This window comes from Gallus gallus, chromosome 7 (genome assembly GCF_016699485.2).
Source record: "Gallus gallus isolate bGalGal1 chromosome 7, bGalGal1.mat.broiler.GRCg7b, whole genome shotgun sequence".
In the NCBI taxonomy this organism is placed as follows: Eukaryota; Metazoa; Chordata; class Aves; order Galliformes; family Phasianidae; genus Gallus; species Gallus gallus.
The window spans coordinates 19,537,734-19,562,065 of NC_052538.1; the positions used below are offsets into that span (position 1 = coordinate 19,537,734).

At 34.2% G+C, this 24,332-nt stretch overlaps 1 protein-coding gene across 5 annotated transcripts in view; it reads left to right on the forward strand.

Annotated features, from left to right (window-relative positions):
- SCN3A (sodium voltage-gated channel alpha subunit 3) overlaps nucleotides 1–24,332 on the forward strand; it is a 73,302-nt gene that overhangs the window by 18,982 nt on the left and 29,988 nt on the right. For 3 of the 5 annotated variants that reach the window (XM_003641602.6, XM_015289740.4, XM_040703564.2), the window contains 13 exons: nucleotides 1,279–1,407; nucleotides 2,101–2,192; nucleotides 3,115–3,387; nucleotides 3,682–3,745; nucleotides 5,109–5,250; nucleotides 5,408–5,614; nucleotides 7,399–7,698; nucleotides 11,061–11,408; nucleotides 13,015–13,147; nucleotides 14,324–14,562; nucleotides 17,369–17,542; nucleotides 19,603–19,959; nucleotides 22,262–22,747. In XM_003641602.6, the coding sequence (XP_003641650.3) occupies nucleotides 1,279–1,407; nucleotides 2,101–2,192; nucleotides 3,115–3,387; nucleotides 3,682–3,745; nucleotides 5,109–5,250; nucleotides 5,408–5,614; nucleotides 7,399–7,698; nucleotides 11,061–11,408; nucleotides 13,015–13,147; nucleotides 14,324–14,562; nucleotides 17,369–17,542; nucleotides 19,603–19,959; nucleotides 22,262–22,747 (2,944 nt within the window). The other 2 variants (XM_025152557.3, XM_040703565.1) reach the window with 2 other exon arrangements.

A 24,332-nucleotide genomic window follows, 5' to 3' on the forward strand; every position in this document is an offset into this window, starting at 1 on the left:
AAGTGTGGTGTTTGAAGAATGTTTGAGTTTATACTGTGAAGTACTAACAGGAGGTCTTGGCTTTGGGGTTCTGAGATGCAAGTTGGAAAAGGAGCTCCAGCATTTCAAATGTGCATATGAAATTATTGTATGTCACTGGGGAATCCAGCACCATATTCCTTGAGTGTTCATGTTCTTTGCACAGTGGGTCATTCTTTGGGTGTCACTGATGTGAGCTCACAAGCACCAGGCACAGAGGGCAGTTGCTGTCACAAACACAAAACCCACCCAAACCACAAGCTCAAACGGGTGAGGGAAGGGCCTCATTATGGTACAGAGAGCTGATGGAAGGAAACCATGAAGTATCTTTTTCTTTTTCTGGTTATACCTGCATTTGTATTCACTATCAAAATAGAGATGTATGTTATCCTTTGAAATACTATGCTTTTCTATGAAATATTACTGATAAAAAACTGATTTTGACTGCTTGTGGTTTCTTTCATTCCCCCCACTTCTTCAATAGCCATTTCTGATTTCTATTTATTTCACTGCATGCTCTGAATGCTACATATAGAAACTGAAATAATATTCACCTGTTCCCCAGTCTACTCAGCAGTGGCTGTGGGGTTTGATGAGAGGCTGAAAGGTGAGCAGTAGGATCTGTAGGTAGATTTCCTTTGTTCTGTAAGTCCACATAGACCCATACATGTCTCAGGAAGTCCCTATCTTACTCTGGTTATAATTGACAATTTTGTATTTACAAATGAATGGTTCCCACACCAGGTAAATTGGTAATCATGCTCCCCATCTTCAAGAACAGCCTGGGCATGCATTCTTATATTTAATGTTTTAAACCTGTATTATGTGCATGAATATACTTATTATCCAGAACTGATTTTCATAAAACTCTTTGATTTTGACCCCAAAAACCCTGCATTTTTGTAATGCTTAGACGTCTGCCTGATTTGTGAGTACAACTAAATAGGCAGCCTTGTGAGTGCTACCGCATGTACATATAAATATCAAGTCTGAAATGTATCTATAAATACTAGAGTCTCAAATTAATCGCAAGCACAAATACGGAGATTAAATCAAGCTTTCAGAAAATGATTAGTATATATACCTCTTGAGTTTAAATTTCATCTACTGAACAATGATTAAGTTAATTAACAGTCAAGTTAATGATTTGTTCCTTTCACTTCTAAATACTTTTAATGCAAGTCACCTTTGATAATGAATGCCACTGTCTACAAGCATAAGTATGCAAGGATTTGTCATACCTGCTTTGATGCATTTCAGGTACACTTTCACTGGAATTTATACCTTTGAATCACTGATAAAAATTCTTGCAAGGGGCTTCTGCTTAGAAGGTTTTACTTTTCTGCGAGACCCATGGAACTGGCTTGACTTCAGTGTCATTCTAATGGCGTAAGTGGTTCAAGAACTTCTTAAGCTTTTAGGGCATGAAATTAGTGGCAAACACTATTATTATCATGAATATATTCATTTAAAAATATTTAATTTCTGCAACCTGTGAAGTTTAGATGCTGTGTCACACATTGTAGTATGTATAAATCAAAGCTAAATATGGCAGGAACAAGCACAGAGTGTCAGCCACCAGTGTAATTACTGCTGAGGGACACTAATTTCATGTCCTATATTTTTCTGCTCACCAGAATAGAAGCCATCCCTTTGAGTTATGTCACTGTCCTATTACAAGCTAATTAGTTTAATTAGCTGTTCAAATGTAAATCAGTGAGTTACACGTCAATGACGTTTAAACATAACTCATGAAAATATGTATAGCAAGGTGTACTGGAGAGACAGGTAAATTTTCGAGTACGATTGTTAATGTTGACACAGAGGTTTTGAAGACCCTCATAATTAGTGTAAAATCTGCCTCAATTCTGAATAACTGTGATTTAATCCTACAGGTATGTAACAGAATTTGTAAACCTAGGCAATGTTTCAGCTCTTCGAACTTTCAGAGTATTGAGAGCTTTGAAAACTATTTCTGTAATCCCAGGTAAGAAGTAACTGTGTAAGGTGTTAGGCCCCTTGTAACTCCAATTGTTATTTGTGTGCTGTCATTGTGTTTGTGTGTGAACTCCCCTATTACAGATATGTGACAGAGTTTGTGGACCTGGGCAATGTCTCAGCGCTGAGAACATTCAGAGTTCTCCGAGCTTTGAAAACAATATCAGTCATTCCAGGTGAGAGCTAGGTTAAACACTGAGGCTGACTGTTGTTCCATTGAAGTTGAATTCACTTCTTTTGAGCATAAGCCTTGATATTCGCTGCTCATGTTACAAAAAGAAAAAAAAAATAAAAGGAAAAAGAAAAAAAGGCATGGATCATAAGCCAGGGTTATGATTCTTTACCTTTTTAGCATTAGCTTCTTTTATTTTGCAAAATCAGCCTTTGCGTTTAACAGATTCTTGCATGAAACAAGAAATGTGAGGCCTATGGATTATTTTGCTTTATTTTTCCATGTTTATTATGACAGATTGTCTCTTTAACATTAAAAATGCTTTAGTGCTTTGGCTTTTTTGATTTTGATTATTTTCCTTTATTTTACCACTTAAAATTTAAATTGGCCTTGAAGACAACCAACTAACAACAAAGCTACAGAACAGGAGATAAGTATTGCACAGGAAAATTTATCAACTAAAACTATTTTTCTTTTCTCAAAATCACTTGCAATTCTATCCCAGTTTGTGCTGTTGTGGAGTCACTGGAAATTGATTTATTGGCAGAACATAAAATAGTAACTATAATATAAATTGTTATTATTATTAAATATTAAATATTGTAGTAAATACTATTATTGAATATCAAATATAATATTAAGTGGAGAGAAAAATTAAAGAGATCAAATCTATAACAGAAAAGCATGGTTGATAAATTTCCTGCTTGAGAATTATATGATATTTTTGTGTATTTGAATGTATGTACATTGCTTATTCATAAAAATAAAATTATTTTTCTTTCATTCATCTTCACAAGCTCTGAGGCTGTTCATGAAGCTTTATTTTTTGACAGATAATAGTAATTCAAGTGTCTGCATGACATCTGAGTTATATGGGAAGGGCAAAGATCCTCTTTGGTAAACCTATGAAACTTTTCTCTTTGCAGGCCTAAAGACTATTGTAGGAGCCCTAATTCAGTCTGTGAAGAAGCTCTCGGATGTTATGATCCTGACTGTGTTTTGTCTGAGTGTATTTGCACTAATAGGGCTGCAGCTGTTCATGGGCAACTTGAGGAATAAATGCCTGCAGTGGCCTCCAGACAATTCTACTTTTGAAATAAATGTTATTTCCTACTTTAATAGCACAATGGATGAAAATGGTACATTTATTAATACAACTGTGAGCACATTTAACTGGAAGGATTACATTGAGGATGAAAGTAAGAATGACTGATGTAACTTTTTTTGTATACTTGTGGTTATTGTACATAAATATTTGCAATTAAAAAAAGCAAATGGCTTATGTTTCTGCCTTATGCACAGTTGTTTACAGTGACTGACCTACAGGGATCAAACACATGCAATAAACAAGTTCAATAACCAGAAGCATTCCTAAACAGAGTGATTAGAAACTAACCACTTTGATTTTATTATGATTTATTTTTATTTTATTTTGTAGTCCTTTAAAGATGCATTTAATCTAATCACATACTTTTCTAATGCTTTCTACACAGCTCATTTCTACATTTTGGAAGGACAAAGAGATGCCCTACTTTGTGGTAATAGCTCTGATGCAGGGTAAGACCCTTTCAAAAATCATCTGTTTTATTCTGTAGAAAAATCAGTAACATAAAGCCTACTTGTAGCAGTTGCAACTTCCCATTTAGCAGTGATACAGAACAATGATTTCTTTCTTAGGTCAAAATGTTCATTAACAGCCACTGTTCCTGCTTTATTAGAAATTTATCATGATAAAATCTGAACCCTACACAGTCTACTCTGGAGATTAACTGAAAAGAGTAGGATGAAAACTAAAGTTAGAACTGAGAAAGAGAATGCATAAAATATCAAGGAAGTACAATGGCTACCTCATATTCCAAGGCTGAAAATTTTTTGTCACTGGCAAAATGTGCCATACACACATGTCCAATTGTTAGGCTTAACTGATATCTAACTGGCTTCTGTGACTAAGCTGAAAAAAAATTCAGCTTTTGTGAAGGAGATCCCTTGCACTACAATTGGATTTATCTAATCAGATTGTTTAATCTGTCTGTACTCTTAACAACATTTTAGCAATTATTTTTTGCCAGGAAATTAAACATTCCAAATAGGTTCTATGTTCAAAATATGACTGAGGAGAACTTAAACACTCAGGTTAATTCAAATAGCAAATGGTTGAAAAAGATATCTTTCATTTACTCTTATATTTGTTTGTTTCTCAGAACATATTTCCTAAATTAACTTAATTATAATTTTGAAATTCGTAGATTTCCTGTGCAAAAATAGCAAATGCAGTCCCAATCCATTATGCATGCGTAGGTCGCTCCGAAACTAATGCCTCCTATTTATTTCCATGGAAACTACAACAAAGATAAAGAACACAGTAACACTGTTTGATAGACAAAATTCTCAGCTACAAAGGTCTATTTTTCAACGCAGTCACTATCATTAGTTGAACATTTTTGCCAGCAATAAATGTGAGCCTGCATGCTGTGCACTTAAAAATCTGTACCAGTGGAGGTGACCCACTGTTGCTGTCACCACTGCTGAAACACACCACCCACCATCTCACTGTGCTCACATCCACTGCTGGATCTACATAAATGTTCAGTAAATGTTGATGAATGTCAATGGGTGCCATTTTTTTCCACATGAAGAAATTCAGTGGCACTGCTTTGCTTCATATACATTTCCATCTCAGACTCCATTTTGTCATATTGCCCCCTGTTGCCATTTATCACACAGCACAAAATGTAACAGAATATTGGTGGGAAGGCTCAACTTCTGCTGCTATACTATCAAAATCACCCTCTAATGCCGTGGGCCAACATAATAAAATAGGCATTATTTCTGGAGTTATATATATATATGTACATACTTCATATACTACTGAGGAAAAGAAAAGTTATGAATAAATACCTCCTGTTTGATTTTTACATAGGCAGTGTCCAGAGGGATATATATGTGTGAAAGCTGGTAGAAATCCCAACTATGGTTACACAAGTTTTGACACTTTCAGTTGGGCTTTTCTGTCACTCTTTCGGCTAATGACTCAGGACTTCTGGGAAAACCTGTATCAACTGGTAAGCAAATTTTATGACATAAAATCTAGGCTAATTTGGACATAAGTTGAAATGTTCAGCTAACAGCAAAGCATTATGGCGTTGGAATAACACCATGGAGATGGACTAATACTGGTAAGAGGTGGACTAATATGCAGATATGCTTTCTACTTCCTAGACACTACGTGCTGCTGGGAAAACATACATGATATTTTTTGTTCTCGTGATTTTTCTGGGCTCATTCTATCTGATCAACTTGATCCTGGCTGTGGTTGCCATGGCCTATGAGGAGCAGAACCAAGCAACTATGGAAGAAGCAGAGCAGAAAGAGGCAGAATTTCAACAGATGCTAGAACAGCTAAAGAAGCAGCAAGAAGAAGCACAGGTAATGATGGATATAGAACTTTCTAAACAATCTTACTCTAAGGAATGGATAGTAAAATTTTATGAATTAGAAGAAAAATCTTGTTTGCTATGCAAGTTTCATAAGTTGAAATAGCCAATGAAAAATCAGGAATTAACCAAATGACAAATAAAGCAAGTAATGATAGAGGCAAAGAAGTTCTCTCTCTCTCTCAATCTCTCTCTCTCTCTCTCAAAAAAAAAAAAAAAAAAAGTAAAGTATTTGAGATAACAGTGTACTACTAACCCGAATAAGTAGTCAGATCCTCTTAATATCTTATACTCTGATTGGCAGAAAAGTTCTGTATCAGGTCAACTTGTATAGCATAGGTTGCTTATTGTGATGCAGAAAGTCATTAATTCGTACTATGAATGAGCTAATTTGGGGCTATCTTTTTATGCTATAAAGACAAATCCTATCCTTTTTGAAATACTTGGCATCAAGTATAACATGTTTTGCTGGATAATTACAGGTCATCTTTGTTAGACAGTGCTAGTCTCTTGCCATTTCTCACACCATCCTTTTCTGGAAGCTCACTGGAGCCTACCGGCTTTCCAAATATACTTTACACAGCAGGATTTCACAGCAAATCCCCCAGAAATTTCGTTATAGGAAGAGTATTGGTTATGCTTTCATTTCTTCCTTTATTTCATGACTGCATGTACCAGTTTTCCCAATAAACCCAAATCAGACATTACCATTGCAGTTGATGACAGGGGTTCTGAGTTTTGGGACTGTTCTTTGCTCCATCTCATCCCTTTTCATCACAGAAGAAACCTAACCTTTTTCTGCTTCCTAGCAGCAGTAGCAACAGGAATTAAATGTACCTGTGTGTATTTATAACAAAGCCCTAGAGTGCTGCTATAGTGGGAATGTGGGAAAAAAAAAACATGAAAAGGAGGAATATGGTGCTCAAAGACATATTAAAGTCTTTAAGCAGGGTGTCTACTCCTAGTAAAGGCAGAAGTCAAGAGGGTGTCCTTGCTGTGATGACACCAAGGAAAGGCTGGATTCAATTACCTGCTACTTGGATTATGATACATTAACTCACATGGTGGATGTCAAGGATTAGCTTTCTCTGTAAAGACTTAGAGGGGATCAGCTGAGTTAGAACATAACAGTGATCTTACTGCTCTCTACAACTACCAGAAAGGAGGTTGTAGGGAGGTGGGAGTCAGCCTCTTCCCCCATGGTGTTAGCAATAGGACTAGAGAGAACGGCCTCAAGTTGTGCAAGGAGAGATTCAGGTTCAATGTTAGGAATTCTTTGCTGAGAGAGTGGTCAGGCACTGGAATGCACTGCCGAGGGAGATGGTGGAGTCACTGTCCCTGGAGGTGTTCAAGAAACATCTAGATGTACTGAGGGACATGGTTTAGTGGGAAATAGTGATGATAGGTGGATGGTTGGACTGGATGATCTTTGAGGTCTTTTCCAAGCTTGCTGATTCTGTGGTTCTATAATGTCAGGCAAGAGGAAATCTGGAAAAAGGTCTGAAGGAGGTGAAAATGCCTCATGCTTACACTTTTCTGACTACCTTTATTTTAGATCAATGTCTTGTGAAGTCTTTAAGGAATAATGATCCTCTCATACTGCTAAATCTGGTGTTTAAGTAAACCATGCTGCTAAATGATGAGGAGCTATACATCTCAATAATTCATTTTGACTGTGTACAACACTACCAGAGGGATAATAAAAACGATTGATAAAAAACAATACAATTGTTCATTTTTGGCTCAATAAGAATACAATGCTTTGTAACCCAACAGGCAACGGCAGCAGTGGCAGCAGCATCAGTTGCATCAAGGGATTTCAGTGGGGTAGGGGGATTAGGAGAACTCTTGGAAAGTTCTTCAGAAGCATCAAAGTTGAGCTCAAAGAGTGCTAAAGAAAGAAGAAACAGAAGGAAGAGAAGAAGACAGAAAGAAATGTCTGAAGCAGAAGACAAGGGAGATATTGACAAGTTCCCCAAGTCCGAGTCAGAAGATAGTATCAGAAGAAAAAGTTTCCGCTTCTCCACAGAAGGAAGTCAACTGACATATGAAAAAAGGTTCACATCTCCCCATCAGGTACAGCACGATTTTTTATTGTATCATGTACATCTGTTCTAATTTGGCTTCTATTTTGAACTTTACGTATTGGAAGTTATGTAAAAGGTGAACAAACAAATAAACGTTTATAGTGTTAACAGTGTTAAAGTTTGACCCATCCTATTAGCGAAGGGATAAAAAGATAGTACCAAGGAGAACTGTTAATGTTAACTGTTAATGTCTTAACTGTTAGTTAAAACATTTTGAAAACTTATTTCTGAAGATGTATTTGGTAGAGAGAAATCAAAGACACTGAGTGGTATTTATGTATTTGTATTGCAGTTCCAAAATTGCAGTTCTCTGTTGTACATCCATTTCAAAATCTTACAAATATGTAAGTTTTTTAGTAGACCATATCATCAAAATGCTCTGAATAGGAAATTCTACCATTAATTTCTATTGCCTTTCATTATCTTCTTTCATTATCTTCTTTAAACAATAGGTAAAGGTAGTTCTAGTATTCCATAGTTAAGACTATATAGGGATTGCTTAGGCTTGTATTTACAAAATTTAGTCATACTGTTCTTTCTCACTGGAAGTTCATTATGCAAGATGGAGAATCTTACAGAAAAGGAAAGTGAGGGACTTGATTGAACTCAAGAAAAGAGTGACTGACAAAGTCTGAGAAGAAAGGAATTTCTGGTTGCTGGTCCTGTGCTTTAACTACTCAGCAATAGGCTTCTCCATTGTTTAGTCTAAATTCCCTGATGCTATTTCATATAATTCTGGTGAAGTATAAGATTAAATAATATGTTACATTTATGTTAAATATGTTTATTTTTGCATACACAGATTGATGCAGAATTAAATTATCAATAGAAAAAATATCTAGTCTGGTAACATGTATAATAAGAAGAGGAGAATTTGAGACAAAATTTGAATAGAGAATATAAATTTTATGTAGCTTTATTAACATACAGTAAGGTATTGTTGCATGTATTTATTCATACTCTGAAACTGTCAGAAAGCTTTCATCCTCTCAGCTGTCATGAAAAACTTTGAAATGTTCATATAATTGAACAAGTTCAGGAAGGCAAGGCATGTTAAATGACTTTCAATAATATTAAAATCACATGTGAATTCATGTTGTGTATTGAATAAAAATCCATGGAAATCAACTGGAAAAAAATTGCATATGTTTCAGATTGGAAATAAAGCAAAGAAATAGTAAAATAGACTGGAAACAGCTCATCTTGGGACACCATGAATTATAAAGCATAAAGGAAATAAGTGACCACCTGAGATAAATTTTGAAAGATCATTTAAGATTTTAAAATACAAAGAGATTTCCATCAAGTAAATAATCTAATTGAAGACAATTAACTGAATTAAAAATTGCTTTTGTAATTCTATATGTGCAAGAAGACTCTGGGACAAATATTGCCTGCACATAAACAAAGTAAGACTGAGCTGTCACGTAAACTGAAAAAAAGAAGGTCTGGTTTGTCTTGTTATCCATGCAGTAAGCTCCTGAGTGAAATAGGGTGGCTGAGCATGAAACAACGCAGTAGAATGGTAAGGGGAAATAATCTGCCCAGTCAGCCCCTATAGAGGTTTTGTCCTTTGACACAGTATTCTATATGCGAATGAATGATGCACCCTCCGTGAAAAGCTAGGCTTTCCTTTCACATCTTACTTGCCAGCAGCATGAAGGCAAATAGATTTCTGCCTCTATATGTGTTAGAATTGCTGTCATTTTGGCTTATAGCTTTTGTCCAAACCTAGCAGGGATATTCAAAGCAGGCATACTGCTCCTAAGTCCCTGAGGGGCCTGATCCATTTAGCTGTGCTCAGAGCTTGATAGCATATATTGGAAAGCCTGGACAACACATAAAACAGCAGCAAGGGGAGCTTTCTCTATAAAGCACAGGTAGCAGTGCTAGTCAGCTGAATCCTAGGAGGTGTGTGATTATTTGAAGGACTGTAGTTGGGCCAAATAATAGTATGACAAAATTACAAGAGCTGCAGTAATTATTTTACCATTTTGTCAGGATTCACTGACATTTCCTATAAATGCTAGAGCTATTTATATGGAAAAAGAAAACAGAACTTTTTTTTTCCAACTTTACATATTGATAGCAAAACCATTTGGCTGATATTCTTCAAGTAACTCAGCCTAAGGCTGACAGCCAGCATAAAAAAAAATTCATCCCAATTTATTAAGATTTGGTATAGCTATAAGAGCAGAAAACTACATATCGTAATGGGAAACACCTGCAAACTGTTATAAGGCAGTGTTACTAGTTCAGCACACATATAATGTGTATGCATGCATATACATATGTAGTGGCACATTTATATTTATAATTATTTATATATAGTCTGAATATTTGTTTCTCAACATTAATATATATTTTAATATACTATAATTTAATTATAATTATTCTGGGATAAAGGCACCGCTCTTGCATGTGAGCACTTCCCACTTGCATGTGAGCACTGCAAACAAATTGAGAATCATCTAAAACCATTTTTACCATAAGAAAAGATATGAAGATTTGCACAAAGGCAAGGATGAAGAAAGCTTAATGCAAGGTGTCTTTTTTCCACAGTTAGCACTCCCTTTATTTATTCATGAATGCTGTTAATAAAATATGTAGCATGGGAGAAGAGCATTCCATTAAGCTTCTACTATAATTAAAAGATTAATTACCAACAACCACTGATTTATTTTTCTCATCTGTAAGAGGATATCTTTGAGTAGCTGTGTCCCTGGTGAATGTTTGCTGTGAGTTGCCTGATGGACACATGGTAGGTAGGGGTGTAGCCTACTGCAGCACTGAGTGCTATGTTAAAGAGTGCTACTAGGCATATTCACACTGTCCCTCCAGAGCTTCTCCAAGCCCCTGACTTGTAGTTTTAGAGTTCTGCTGATATTGTTCCATCATTACTGAGACTATTGTCAAGAGGGCAGACAAGTTCTGATAAGTTGGAATCCTTAGGAGTCCAGGGGATGAAGAAGGGAAGAAAACTAAGACTTCCAGCTCTGCTGTAAGTAGAAGATAGAATAAAATATAAAGCTGCAAAACCTGGATAGAACACTCCACTACACTCATGAGTCCATACAAACTCAAACTGCATTTTTTGCTCCAACTGCCCAACCTTGCTATGTCTCCAACACAACTTTTCTTCAGTCCTGCTACGTTAAACTAGAATTTCCCATCTACTTCAGCCCCATTAATGAGCACATTCTCCACATAGTCACTGGGACTGTTGAAGAAAAAACTGAAAATTCTTCCTTTTCACCAACAATAATATTCTTTGAAAAGCCAAGAACTTCTTTATCTAGGAACATCAGTTATAGAGCTGTCTTTTTTGTTTTCTATTTAAATCTTTTACAGTCTTTGCTAAGCATCCGTGGTTCCCTGTTCTCACCAAGGCGCAACAGCAAAACAAGCATTTTCAGTTTCAGAGGTCGCACAAGGGATATAGGATCTGAAAATGACTTTGCTGATGATGAGCACAGCACTCTTGAGGACAACGAAAGCAGAAGGGATTCTCTCTTTGTTCCAAATCGACATGGAGAAAGGCGTAACAGCAACATCAGTCAGGCCAGTATGTCATCCAGAGTGGTGCCAGCCCTTCCGGCCAATGGGAAGATGCATAGCGCTGTAGATTGCAACGGAGTAGTCTCCTTAGTTGGAGGACCTTCAACTCTAACTTCACCTACTGGACAGCTTCTACCAGAGGTAATTATAAGCAAACAAGCAATTCCTGCAGTTTTGTTCAGGCACATAATTTTTTTCTTACTGTTCACTTCTGCATGCCTTACCATTTCTTACAGCTGTGAGAAATAACTTGCAATAGTTTCTAAACTACAGGAGATAAGGGAAAAAACATCCTCAAGCTTGTATGTCTGAGCCTTACGATAGTATTATATTCTCCTTGCCTCCAGCAAGAGATTTGCACAGAGAAAACAGTATGTATAGATATATAAACTAAATCTACCATTTTGTACACAGTTTTGCCTCAAAAACGAAGGTAGGCGTTTGACATAAAACTAAGGATATGGGAATAGGAAACCACCTGCAAAATGTGAAGGAAAGCAGTTACTATTCCCATGATTGTTTGCTGTTACCATGCATTTCAGTTGATTTCCATAAGCTAAAATGTTTCTTCAAACTTTGAAAAAAGCAAGTTTTTTAATACAAAATATTTTAATATGGTATTTTGGTGGCTATAATACTCTGACAAAATATTTTCATTATAAATAAATATTGAGATTTCATTACTACTATCATACATTTTATTTTCTCTCCTATCTTGATACAGAGCTTCATACAAAAAATCAAATAAAATTATGTTAGATATTACGCATATATAGTTCTATTCCAGAAAAATACTCACTTGAAAAAAAAGAACTATCCATTTAAGTCAAGACCCTTTGCAAAGGAAATAGAGCTAATGAATACTCAAAAATGTTTTTTCATCTTCACACTAATATAACCTTGAAATCCTCTGAAAGTTCTGAAAGGTTTATTCTTCTTTTTCTGGAGAGGGACAAAATAATGAAAAAAGAATGAGAGGTTTACATGAATGACAGTGAGAAGCAAGAACCAAGATTTAGGAACATTTTAGTACCACTCTTGTGGTCAGATTCCTGGGCTGTGCTCCAAAAGAAGAGAAGAGCATCTGTAAGGACAGCCGCATACTACTGAATAGTGGCATGTCTGTGACATTTAAATCAGAGTTGGGTATTGCTGTTTTGAAAAGATAACTAGAAGCCATAGAAAACAGAGAGGAAAATGTAAAGGGACTTGCATACTCATTATAGGAATATATAATGACTTCTGTATGAGTATTGTGGTGGACAAGAATTAGGTAGATGAAACATTAATATGATGTGATTTCTTTCTCATATAAAATTTTCCAACCACGCTTGTCAGGCTAAGAATGCAGTATATAGTATTGCTGAGATAATTAATTCCTAGAATTATAATCATTTAACATGACTAGTTGCTGAAAATTAAGGTGACAGGTTTCAACTTAGATAATTTTTTTTTCTTGAAATAATAATAATCACTATCGAAAATACACCTTAGCAAAAGTTTTGCTCACTCTGCCACTTAAATGAGAGCCATCTTTGCTCCCACCTTGCTTGTTCCTACTGTTGCCTATTTATTTCATTTTCTCTGAGTTGCTCAAAAACAAAAAGGCTCCTACAGGAAGAGAATTCTTCAGTGTGTTAGAAAGATCTACAAGTCTGATTTTGATTGTCACTATGCACTTATGCAGTAAGTGTTATTAATTGGCTGCTGAAGAGAATGGTTTAATTCCTCAGTATTTCATTTACAGGGCACCACTACTGAAACAGAAATAAGAAAAAGAAGACTGAGTTCTTATCAGATTTCCATGGAAATGCTGGAAGATTCTGCTGCAAGACAAAGAGCAATGAGTATAGCCAGTATACTTACAAACACAATGGAAGGTATTCGATACATTCAGATAAACTGTTGATTAAATCCCCGCTAACTACACACATACGGTTTTTGCTTATTTAAAGTAAACTGAGTACACTCATAACTTATATATTACATGCCATTAAAATATTTTTATAAGCTCAAAGGATTAATCCAATTTAACTTCCTATAGGGGAAGCTGCAGATGTCCTGCTATTCATATTCTAAAAGGACAAAATAATTCTGCAAAAATTTACAGCACTCCTGAGATTAATTTAAGCCTGAATTTAAATATAAGTATTTCAATGATTTCCTAAGCACTTTGTCTCACAGATGGACAATTCCTGCCACTATGCTGGAATTTCACTGAAAGTACTATGTAGCATTTTCTTACATATCTTGTAGTCTAAGTACTCCGCACATAAGTAAGTATCTTCCTTCAGGGCTTTCATCAAACATTCACTCATCAGTGTTACTGTTAACTCAGTAGAAGTTACTGTTTTGTAACTTTGACAATACTGACAGTGAAATGGAAGAAAAAGTAGTTTCTAATAGAGAGTGGAGTTTTTCTGCTACTTCTAATACTGTTCTATTTTTCAGTTGATAGACATATTGCAAATATATATGACATTTTCAAGCAAGGCCAACTCTTCATTTTTAAAATAGAAAAATGAGCATTATTTATATTAGAAACAGATAAACATTGTAAGTACGTGCACTGAAAGTGATATATCTGTTATGCTATACCAGTGGCTCAGTGTAGTGACAAATACAATTTCAGTAGCTCATATCATATATGTATGTTATGTTCAGTAGCTCATATCATATATGTATGTTATGTACTTAATAATTGTATATTTTAAGAATCTTATGCATGTGGTTGCTGATGGGGCATTATGTTAACTTTTACTATCCAAATGAAGACATCTAGCATAAACAAGTCAATGAGCCTAAACAAGATCTCACAAGATTCCCTCTAGTGCCATTTGAAAGAGACAAGCGTGTCTCTTAAGATAGATGTCTGAGGTGATTCACTCTTTCGAGACAACCATCACAGTCCATGGGTTTTAGGGAATATTAGATAGTTGTGAGCTGTTTATTTAAATGATTTAATTTTTTAATGTATTTTAAACAAGAGTTTACAGAGATTATAATTGAACTATCGATTATTTGTTACTTTTTTGTTGTTGTTTTTTTTTTCCCAGAGCTTGAAGAATCCAGACAGAAATGTCCCCCGTGCTGGTACAGATTTGCAAATACTTTCTTGATCTGGGATTGCTGGAGTCCATGGTTAAAAGTAAAACATGTTGTCAATTTAGTAGTGATGGATCCATTTGTTGATCTTGCTATAACTATTTGCATTGTTTTGAACACCTTGTTTATGGCCATGGAACATTACCCAATGACAGAACAATTTAGCAGTGTCCTTTCTGTGGGAAACCTGGTGAGTGCTGTATCGTGCACTTTGATCTAGTACTTTTCTTTTCCTAAAAAGAGAAATGTGTAAATGCATTGTACTGGCTTTAAATCTATTCTAATTTTATTTATTTATTTATTTAATAATCAGTTTAGAAAGTATGATTTTCCTAAACAAACTGAGTTTCCTGGAGACTTTAACTTGAATCTGTTTGGTAACTATTGAAATGAAATAACTAGATATGTTTGGAAATGTAGTCTTCACTCGTCAGATTTGATTTCTTGAGGTCTACCTTGGGGTTTTATCTTTCAAAGGTTAAGGTAGCTTATCTAGTTTTTAGTACAATGTTGATATTCCCTCACAGAAAATATTTTTCTTGTGTGAGAAGTTGATGAAACATTCGTATGTCAGAATTTCACTATGAATTTTTTTCAGTTAAATTACGGCGTAAGTATGTTTCCAAGAAAGGAATATTTCTTGTTAGCAGAATGTCCCTGACACTTTATATGACTGAAAAAAAGTTTTATAAACAGGAAGATTATTTTTTATTCTCTAATAAAAAGCACTTTTTATTCGTAAGTCTATTAGTGATGCCATTCCTGGTTTTCATCTGATCTGGAGATTTACAGTTACATTCAATTCCCTTTCTGAGCAGATACCTAAATGTGGCATCACACATATGTATGTGCTTCTGATGATCAGGAAACAGAGGAATGAACTTTGCAAGTGCTTGTTTTAGGGGAGCGCTCACGCATTTTTTAATTGTTGCCACCTTAAGTAACTACAGGTAGTTTACGCAGGAGAGATATGACTGACTCCCACAGCATGCAGTCCTGAAAAACCAAACCTACTGAGTCTTTTGCACTAATAACACAAGAAGGTTAGTTTTGAATATTCTGCTAATATTTGAATGGAGCAGTAATACATTTCTCAGTCACAGTACATTTTAAAGTCTAAACATTTTCCTTATATGTGCTGGTAATATAAATGTCTATGACTTTTAAAAAAAAATACATACCTAAAAAAAAACGTACTGCCAAAAGATACCGTGTGAGCTAAAGTTTTCTTTCTCCTGGACAAAGGCTTAGTCTTTGGCATATTCTTATGTTCATCACCAATTACAGAATATACAATGATATTTTTATCTACCTTTCTAACAATTCAGTATCCTTAATCAGGACTACATACAAGCAATGAATATTATTCCTGCTGATTCCAATTAAGTTCTCTGTAGCTCACTGTACTAATCTATTAACCTTAGTTACGCGGTTGGCATACAAAATATGTTAATTTACTGTTCATTTGTGACATCACAGGCTGTTTAAGTTAAACAGAGCAAATATGAACATGCCTTTGTGTAGTATTTTAATGAAAAAGAAGAAATAATTATGAAGTGCAATTATTAATTTTCATAATACTGAAATTCAGTATGCAAAATTTGTAATTGTAAGAAAGCTTAAGTTTAATTCTGTTGAAAATGTACTACTTTTGTGTATTTGTGGATGCTGATATGCTCAAGAAATGTAGTTTGTGGATGGCATGGGTGTGAAGGAAATATTTTTAAATGCTTTTAAAATTATTTTTTTCAATTATTTTGACAAATATTATGACAGTTTTGTCAATAGTTATCTTTACCTTTTTATTTATATTTTATTATATTTTATTTCTTTATATTTTCTTTATACTTCCTTTATAGAAATACCTATTACATTCTCCTGAAGATATGGTAACACCTTTCATATCTCGGTTTATTAGTGTATTGTTTCTAGCTATGCTTTCAGTTTCTCAAAAGTATAAACTTGAAAAAATTATTAGCATTTCCAGTTTGAAAATGGTGAATATTTCCACACAACTATATCCACCGCCTAATATTCTTAAATTAAAAGCTGTTTATAATTGTCATGTTTATGTACACAAAATGTATGTAAAATTAAGCTTTGCTTCCATACAACTTGCTGGGAGAACTAAGTACAGTCTGGATAAAGAACTGTCAGAATGCAATTGCAGAGCATACCAGTTTATATCAGTAGACTTTTGGATCATGTGGGATAGCCTTTGAGTGTTGTGCACAATATTCATATGTTTTTAGTGGCTTTTACATTGTGCTCTAAAACTTCTTTATTATGCTGTACTTACCACTGATCAGTACTCACTGCAAAAATGTCATATTGGGATTAATTCTGTACTTTCAAAAAAACATGGAGCATTGATCATTTCACAATTGACACCTTCAGATATTTCAAGTAACATTTTCACCATGTAATTCTTTTCATGCAAGAAAATAGCTATCACACGGAAAAAGATCTGTTCCTGAATGCTCTACATCCTTACAAAAAGTCCAGTGCAAGAAATTTCAGCTTCCACCCATACACTTTGAGCTAAACAGAGACCTTAGGAACCTGACCCCAGAAAGTCTGTCATAACACTTCTGTTTAGACCGTGGGAAAGGATAGAATTTACTGTCATTTTGTTTTATTTTACTGGGAGAATCCTTTAGAAGCAAAGCTAAAAACATTAGATCATATCAGATCAGGAGATGCATGCTGAAATCTTTTAGTTGGTGAACTGGAGCTGAGCTGCTGACCGGTAAATAGATTTTTTTTAGAAGTTTATCAATTCTGTGCCCTCCTATATCTGTCTTGATTTAGTAATTTGCTTTTAATTACCAGTTTTCAGTGTGCAGAGATACTTAGATGCTATTTGGAGATAACTATCATCTGTTTTATGTAGCAACAGGTACAAACAGCAGGTAACAGAAATCAAGCTGGATTAGAAAAATTTGCTCAGATATATATGTGTGCCATAACAACTCAACTAATTGATTTTGTTTTAGGTATTCACTGGGATATTCACAGCAGAAATGGTACTAAAGATAATTGCTATGGACCCTTATTATTATTTCCAAGAAGGCTGGAATATTTTTGATGGTATTATCGTTAGCCTTAGTTTAATGGAGCTTGGTCTTGCAAATGTTGAAGGATTATCAGTTCTTCGCTCATTCAGATTGGTAAATACCTTGATAATTATATATATATACACATATATATATGCAATTGTATTGCTTCAGAATTGTCCTGATGTATGTAATAATTACCAGTAGCGTAAGGACATATTAGATGCTTAAATGTCTCACATATTTTTTCATGTATGCCTAAGTTACAAGTTGTATTAGATATGTACAAGTTTCAGGTGTTATTCAAATGTTATCTTTCCGTATCAAATTGTCCTATTGATATCCTATTCTACTGATATCCTTTGCCATCATAAGACTAACTGCTATCTTTTGAAAGTTTTGAAAGTTTTCATTATACTGATTTAATTAAGATTCATCAAGGCTGAATATCTGCAAGAACATATATATTGCCACTAGAATAAAGAATCATAACATTTTTAGTCTTTTTATTTGAACATTACTTTGTGTTCCCCGTAAAATCCTTAAGTATGTCCTCTCCTCACAACAATTATTTTAATGTACACTGAGAATAATCTGTTTTTAGGATAAGAATACTTAAATTGAAATACTGTTGAGCTTGTACTAAAAATAACGTATTGACAGCAATTAGTATTCTACACAAACTAATCTATTGGTGAATTTACTAGAGGCACAAGTGTCATGATGTAAAAGTCTGTTTTATTAGTATTTCCCATGTTACCTGAAACTACGTTATTTCTGAATATATAGAGCAGACTAATTTTGTAGTTTATTAGCACCAGCTGCCATGGTACCCAACTTCATGTACCATTATTAACTGACTATAATTTTTAAGTTAGTAACTATAATATTCTGAAAGGGCATCTCAAGATCAACATGAAATTGTCACTTTAAAATTTCCCTTGAAGTAAGCCTATAAAAACCAATGTGGTGCTGAGAGAAACGTGGGACTAAGCCAGCAAAGAAGTTGTGAGAGTAAGAAGAAGAGTACCAACTTCTGTCTGTCTTTAGGAACTGAGGCAGTAATTATCTCTGAGAGAATGTTCAAAAATACTAAAACTAAACCTAGTATAAACACAAAATATGTTCTTTTTCTCTGTATGCTGCTAAGATGAATCACTGGACAGTACAGTTTAGGGAAATAGCAAACTCAATGCTCTCTTTTCCCATTAAAATAATATTTGTTTTGAAGAAAAAAATAGTTTACATATACTCAGTCCTGCTAAACACCTTGGACCTAGCTTTTCTTTGATCACATGTAACTAAAACACATCTGTACACAAGTTAGAATAAGCTGCCAATCACAAGAGATTTTGTAGTAAGATTTTTAGCCTTATTTATTTCTAGCACGTTTTTATAAGCAATGAAATTATTAATATTGAAATTCAATTGTTTACAGTTGACTTCTTATATATAAAAAGGTATGAAAATAGAAGAATGTAATCTATATTTCATTACAGCACAGTATAGACACCACTAAGTAGAAGCCGTTCAAAAAAACAAGATCTCAGGAAAAAGCTCAGGAATTAAAACTAGTGTATGTGTAAACAGCCTTAGTTGTTTGCTTTAAAATGTCAGGAACAGCAGGGAGAACAGCCGGCTTTCCTGTGTGGCATCTCAGATAAGTAGTAATGAAAGTAGTTTCAAAGAAATTCAGATACCCTAATAGGAATAGACAGTCTACAGCTCTTCATGCTTAAAACTCTTTTTAGAAGATGCCATAAATATGTTAGAATGCAGGAAAATAATGGAACAAAGAAATTATCCATTTAGCATATACTATATTATATCCTTCTCAAGGATTACACAACTATTAGAATTTCCTAAAATTTAGTCTCTTAAAAAAGTTAAAATATTATGAACTTAAAGTTTTCTTTTTCTGTTTCTGGAGTATGTTTTGGTCACACATCTTGCTCTCACTTTTCCTTTATTACTAAGTTCTGAAACTTAAATTGTGAACTGTCTCCATAGGTTCTAAATTCACAAAACACAAATAGACAACAGCCAAAGAGATTATATATAACTGACATCATAACAGATGCCATTTGCAAATCAGAACTCTTCATGAATAATGGCACAAGATACCTCTAGAACTGTGGTATAACTAATGGTTCCTCTGCATTTTTGTTTTTCAGCTTCGAGTTTTTAAGCTGGCAAAATCTTGGCCAACTCTAAATATGCTGATTAAGATTATTGGCAACTCAGTGGGGGCTTTGGGTAATTTGACCCTGGTGCTGGCCATCATTGTGTTCATTTTTGCTGTGGTTGGGATGCAGCTGTTTGGAAAAAGCTACAAGGAATGTGTCTGCAAGATCTCCAGTGACTGTGTGCTTCCACGCTGGCACATGCATGACTTTTTCCACTCTTTCTTGATTGTATTCCGAGTTCTGTGTGGAGAATGGATAGAAACAATGTGGGACTGCATGGAGGTTGCAGGCCAAACCATGTGCCTTATTGTTTTCATGCTGGTCATGGTGATTGGAAACCTAGTGGTATGTGATGAACACTTTTAAATTGTGATACAAAAATATATATTATGTACAGCTAGACAATAAGAATGTTATGCTTCTATTTGGAAGAAAGAGATAACTGCTTGAGCTAGATTTTGGGTAAAAAAAAAATCATTCTCTTTGCTTTTTCACTTTTATTTCCATTCAGTGAAGTGCTGTTACTAGGGCTGTAGGAATGTATGAATGCACCAAAATGACTCACTGTGCACCCTACCATGGGAGTGATGGAACTAATTCACAGATGTTATTTAAATCCAGATGTTATCAGAACTCATCTTGAAATAATAAAGATTATGCTGCACCAGCTCATGGGCAGCATCTTGTTTGGAGATTTAAAAATAAAAAAGGACTTTCTTGCACTCATTGCAGATAATTCTGACACTAATACTTCTGACTTAATTAAAACAAAGTATGATATAGTTGTTATAGTAGCATATATTGAATTTAAGTACTCAACTTTTTGCCCTGCTTAGGTGTAGAAAGAAACCCCTAATATTTTCAGAGCGATTGGTCTTCCCTACAAAAAATGTGCTTCAAAAAATGAAAGTTTCTAATGCAAAATCACACAATATTTTTTTATAGAAAAATTTTAATTCATGCTGACAATTAATGATGAAAGGTTCACATATATCATTGTGAAAACTTCTTAGAAATCAGGATTACAATTGGAATGCACAATTCATGTTTACACTTTAAGATTTCTTTTAATGTTCACAGTTAATTCTGAAATGCCTGGAATTTATATTTCATTGTATGTCAAAATTCTCTTCCTTTTGTGATTGACTTTAGTGATTTATTTTTATGATGAATTCACAATGTTTGTGTCCTAGTTGTTCAGACAACTTTGCAATCTTAACATTAGATTTGCAGAAATGTGAAAGCCTGAGAAAATTATTTATGATCAGTAATCCACTCCTTATTTTTTCGGCATTAACTTCTGGATATAAATACTGTTTCAGATTCATATTGCTTCATCTTTCTTTCAAATATTTACTTATTCAGATCTGTTGTTGTTGTTGTTTTTCCTGGAATTGTGAAGGTCTGAAGAATTACATGTTGAATAGAGTTAAAATGAGAGGTCTAACACATTTAAATAAGGGGAAATTTATTTCAGATAGGACTTGAGGTTTTTTTGGTAGCTTAGAGGGTGTTTTTGTTTGTTTGTTTGTTTGTTTGTTTTGTATCTTGAAATTATATAAATATGATAGAGAACAAAGCATTTTTTCTCAAATTCAGTAGAAGGAAGTTGATGTAGGCTGTCATTTTGCAGTGTCATGACAGCTTTTGATGCCTTGTGGCCTCCACTTAATCCAAATATAGGAAAGACCATGTTGAAGTCTTTTCAGCCATTTACCAATCCATTCCTTTAATAATGTGATTTTATACAAAGTTGTCATATATAAAACTGAAGGTATGAAATGATTTGTTGCTTGTAGGCTTTAGGGAAATAACTGTAGTTTATTGGAGGTGACATTAAAACAACAATAACGATGTTTGAATTTTGAAGTAACAAGCCACAGTTCTCAGGCAATATTGGTGCTAGGAATGATATCTGCTGATGAGGAAAGTCTGTTTTACTTTGAATTCCTATGTAAGATCAAATAAATTTTTCTTCTTTGCCAAGAGAAAAAGGAAAAAATCCAATTATAAATAATGTAATTATTAGTAAGTGAGATTAAAGTAAAAATTTCATTTTGAAATATTCTTTCTATTCTTTTTACAACAAGCTTTATAGAACTTAAGAGACAAGCTCAGAATTAACTGAATATCACAGTTTTATGATATAATCCTTCAAACACTATGTAGAAAATATAAGTAGGTTATTATAGCATTAACTGATGTAAGTTTCTAAAATAAATGCACCATAGAAATCTATCTAATTTTATAGGATGATACTTTTAAATTCTACTTAACTTCCAGGTGATTCCACTAAGAGATTTAGAAAGAAGCATTTCAGACCTCTGATGGATGTGTATAGCTACAGTTTTGTAATTTTTTAAATTTTATCTTACACTTCAAACAACCATGCTATATCAATAAAATAAAATAAAATAAAATCAGGAAAGAAAAAATGTTTAGATGTTAGCTTGTCTGTTTCCATCTTCTTAATATTGACCAGACCAGTAAGGAGAGGTTTTGTAATGGGAAGTACTAATTGGTTGTCTAAAATTAGCAAGTGTGAATGTTCTTCAAAACAAGCTGTGCTTTTTTTACACTATCCTATAAAAATATGAACTTCTTTACGCATGTATTTATTATACAGTTGTATTCTCTCATCTTTTAGGTTCTGAACCTGTTTCTGGCCTTGCTGCTGAGCTCGTTTAGCTCAGACAACCTTGCTGCTACAGATGATGATAATGAAATGAACAATCTCCAGATTGCTGTGGCAAGAATTCAGAAGGGAATAGATTATATTAAAAAAAAGATACAGGAATTCATACAAAAAGCCTTCGTTAGAAAACAGAAAGCTTTAGAAGAAATCAAAGCACTTGAAGAGATAAACAACAAGAAAGACAGCTGCATTTCCAATCATACTGCTGTTGAAATAAGCAAAGATATGAATTATCTTAAAGATGGGAATGGAACTACCAGTGGTGTAGGCACAGGCAGCAGTGTGGAAAAATATGTTGTTGATGAAAGTGATTACATGTCCTTCATAAACAACCCAGGCCTCACCGTGACAGTGCCAATTGCTGTTGGAGAATCTGACTTTGAAAATTTAAATACAGAAGAATTTAGCAGTGAATCTGATATGGAAGAAAGCAAACAGGTAGGAGGTTTTGTGTCTTAACTATTACATTGTAGTCACACATTTACATATTTGTCTATTTCATACTTAGTGTTCTTCAAAATACTGTCTCATCACTTGTAAATGTATTTTATTTTTTTATTATTTTAAGTAAATACAACTCGAAGAAAAAAATTGTGCTATGTGACAGTACTCTAAGAATCCTTTGACTTTACATTTCTAATGCTGTGTTTATTGGCATTTGGAAGATGTATCATATGGTTATTTATTTTACAAATTTTCAGTGAAGTTTTAGGGCTAGCACACATTTCATAGAACATCCTTTGTGTACCTAATGTGATTAGGATTTGTGGAATAAGATTCTTGTAGAAGGCTAACGTACAAGTATATAGTTTTGCATAACTAATCAAATATAAGTTTAAAAGAAAATGCTTTTTTTTTTCTGTAGTTAGGGTAGTTTTAAAAATGAACCTTGAGGAATGATAAATAAATTATGCATTTTGAATTATCTGAACTTTTTTGTGAGTAATATTCATACAGATTTTGGATTAAGAGAATACGTCTGCCTGAACTGAAGCAATTCAGACATAGATCAATGTCACAGTAAAGCAACATCTCAAGTTGTCCTGGATCGCACACTGATGTTGTAGTATATATGCACATAGAAGCAATTCACATTAAAGTCTTATGCTGTTCTTACTGGGCAAAGAGACAGAGGTTGTTCTAAAATACAGAAGCCAAGTAGCTCACATACCAGCAAACATGGTAAAGTGATCAAAGTATTAATGGAAAAGTTAGTATACTGGAGTGATAAGCAATGACAAACTATTAAACACACTAACCAAAAAAAGAAATTGAAAAATTATTTTCAGTGCTTTTAGAAATATAGGAACTGTGAGGTTTAAGGGATCAGGAACGTTGGATAAATATGTTTTCAATTGGATCAGTTCCTGTGATGTTAGGTAGGTTATTAATACAAAAGGGTCTGTTTACTATAAAGCAAACTCTTCTATAAAGAAATCCTGCATTCATGACTGTATCATAGTGGCAAAGCTGCTCTGTTTCCACATAATGGTGTATTCCACAGCAATACCAAACTATATCACACGGCTTTAGCAGATTGCCATGACCCATTTAATTATAGTATGCTTTTTTTCTTCAAGAAAATAGAGTAACATAAAGAGTGTGTGGTTATTTGCAACACTAAAGGTTACTCTGCATAACAACTGTAAGATTAAAAGCCAGATATTCCACTGAGTTGCTCAGTTACAGGACAAATATTTTCCATACCAATTGATACTGTGGTGTAGCATGTAAATTGTCATGACAATTTCAGAATATAAGAGAATCAAGAAGTGCAAATTTCACAAATCATGAGCTCAACTATTATCAGAAAACAAGCTTTCTCTGGGTCTGAGAGCTAAGTGTTTTTCGTGTAAGCTGACCTAGTGAAAGTTGTCTCTTCCAATGAACATTTATCAGTGTCTTCTCAGTCTTCTGATATGTTCTGATTCTTTTTCTTTAAAATGAATCTTCAATCTAAATGTTCAGCTTTCCTTGTGGTTAGTTTTGAGAAATGCAGTGATGACTGCCTTCCTAATAACTC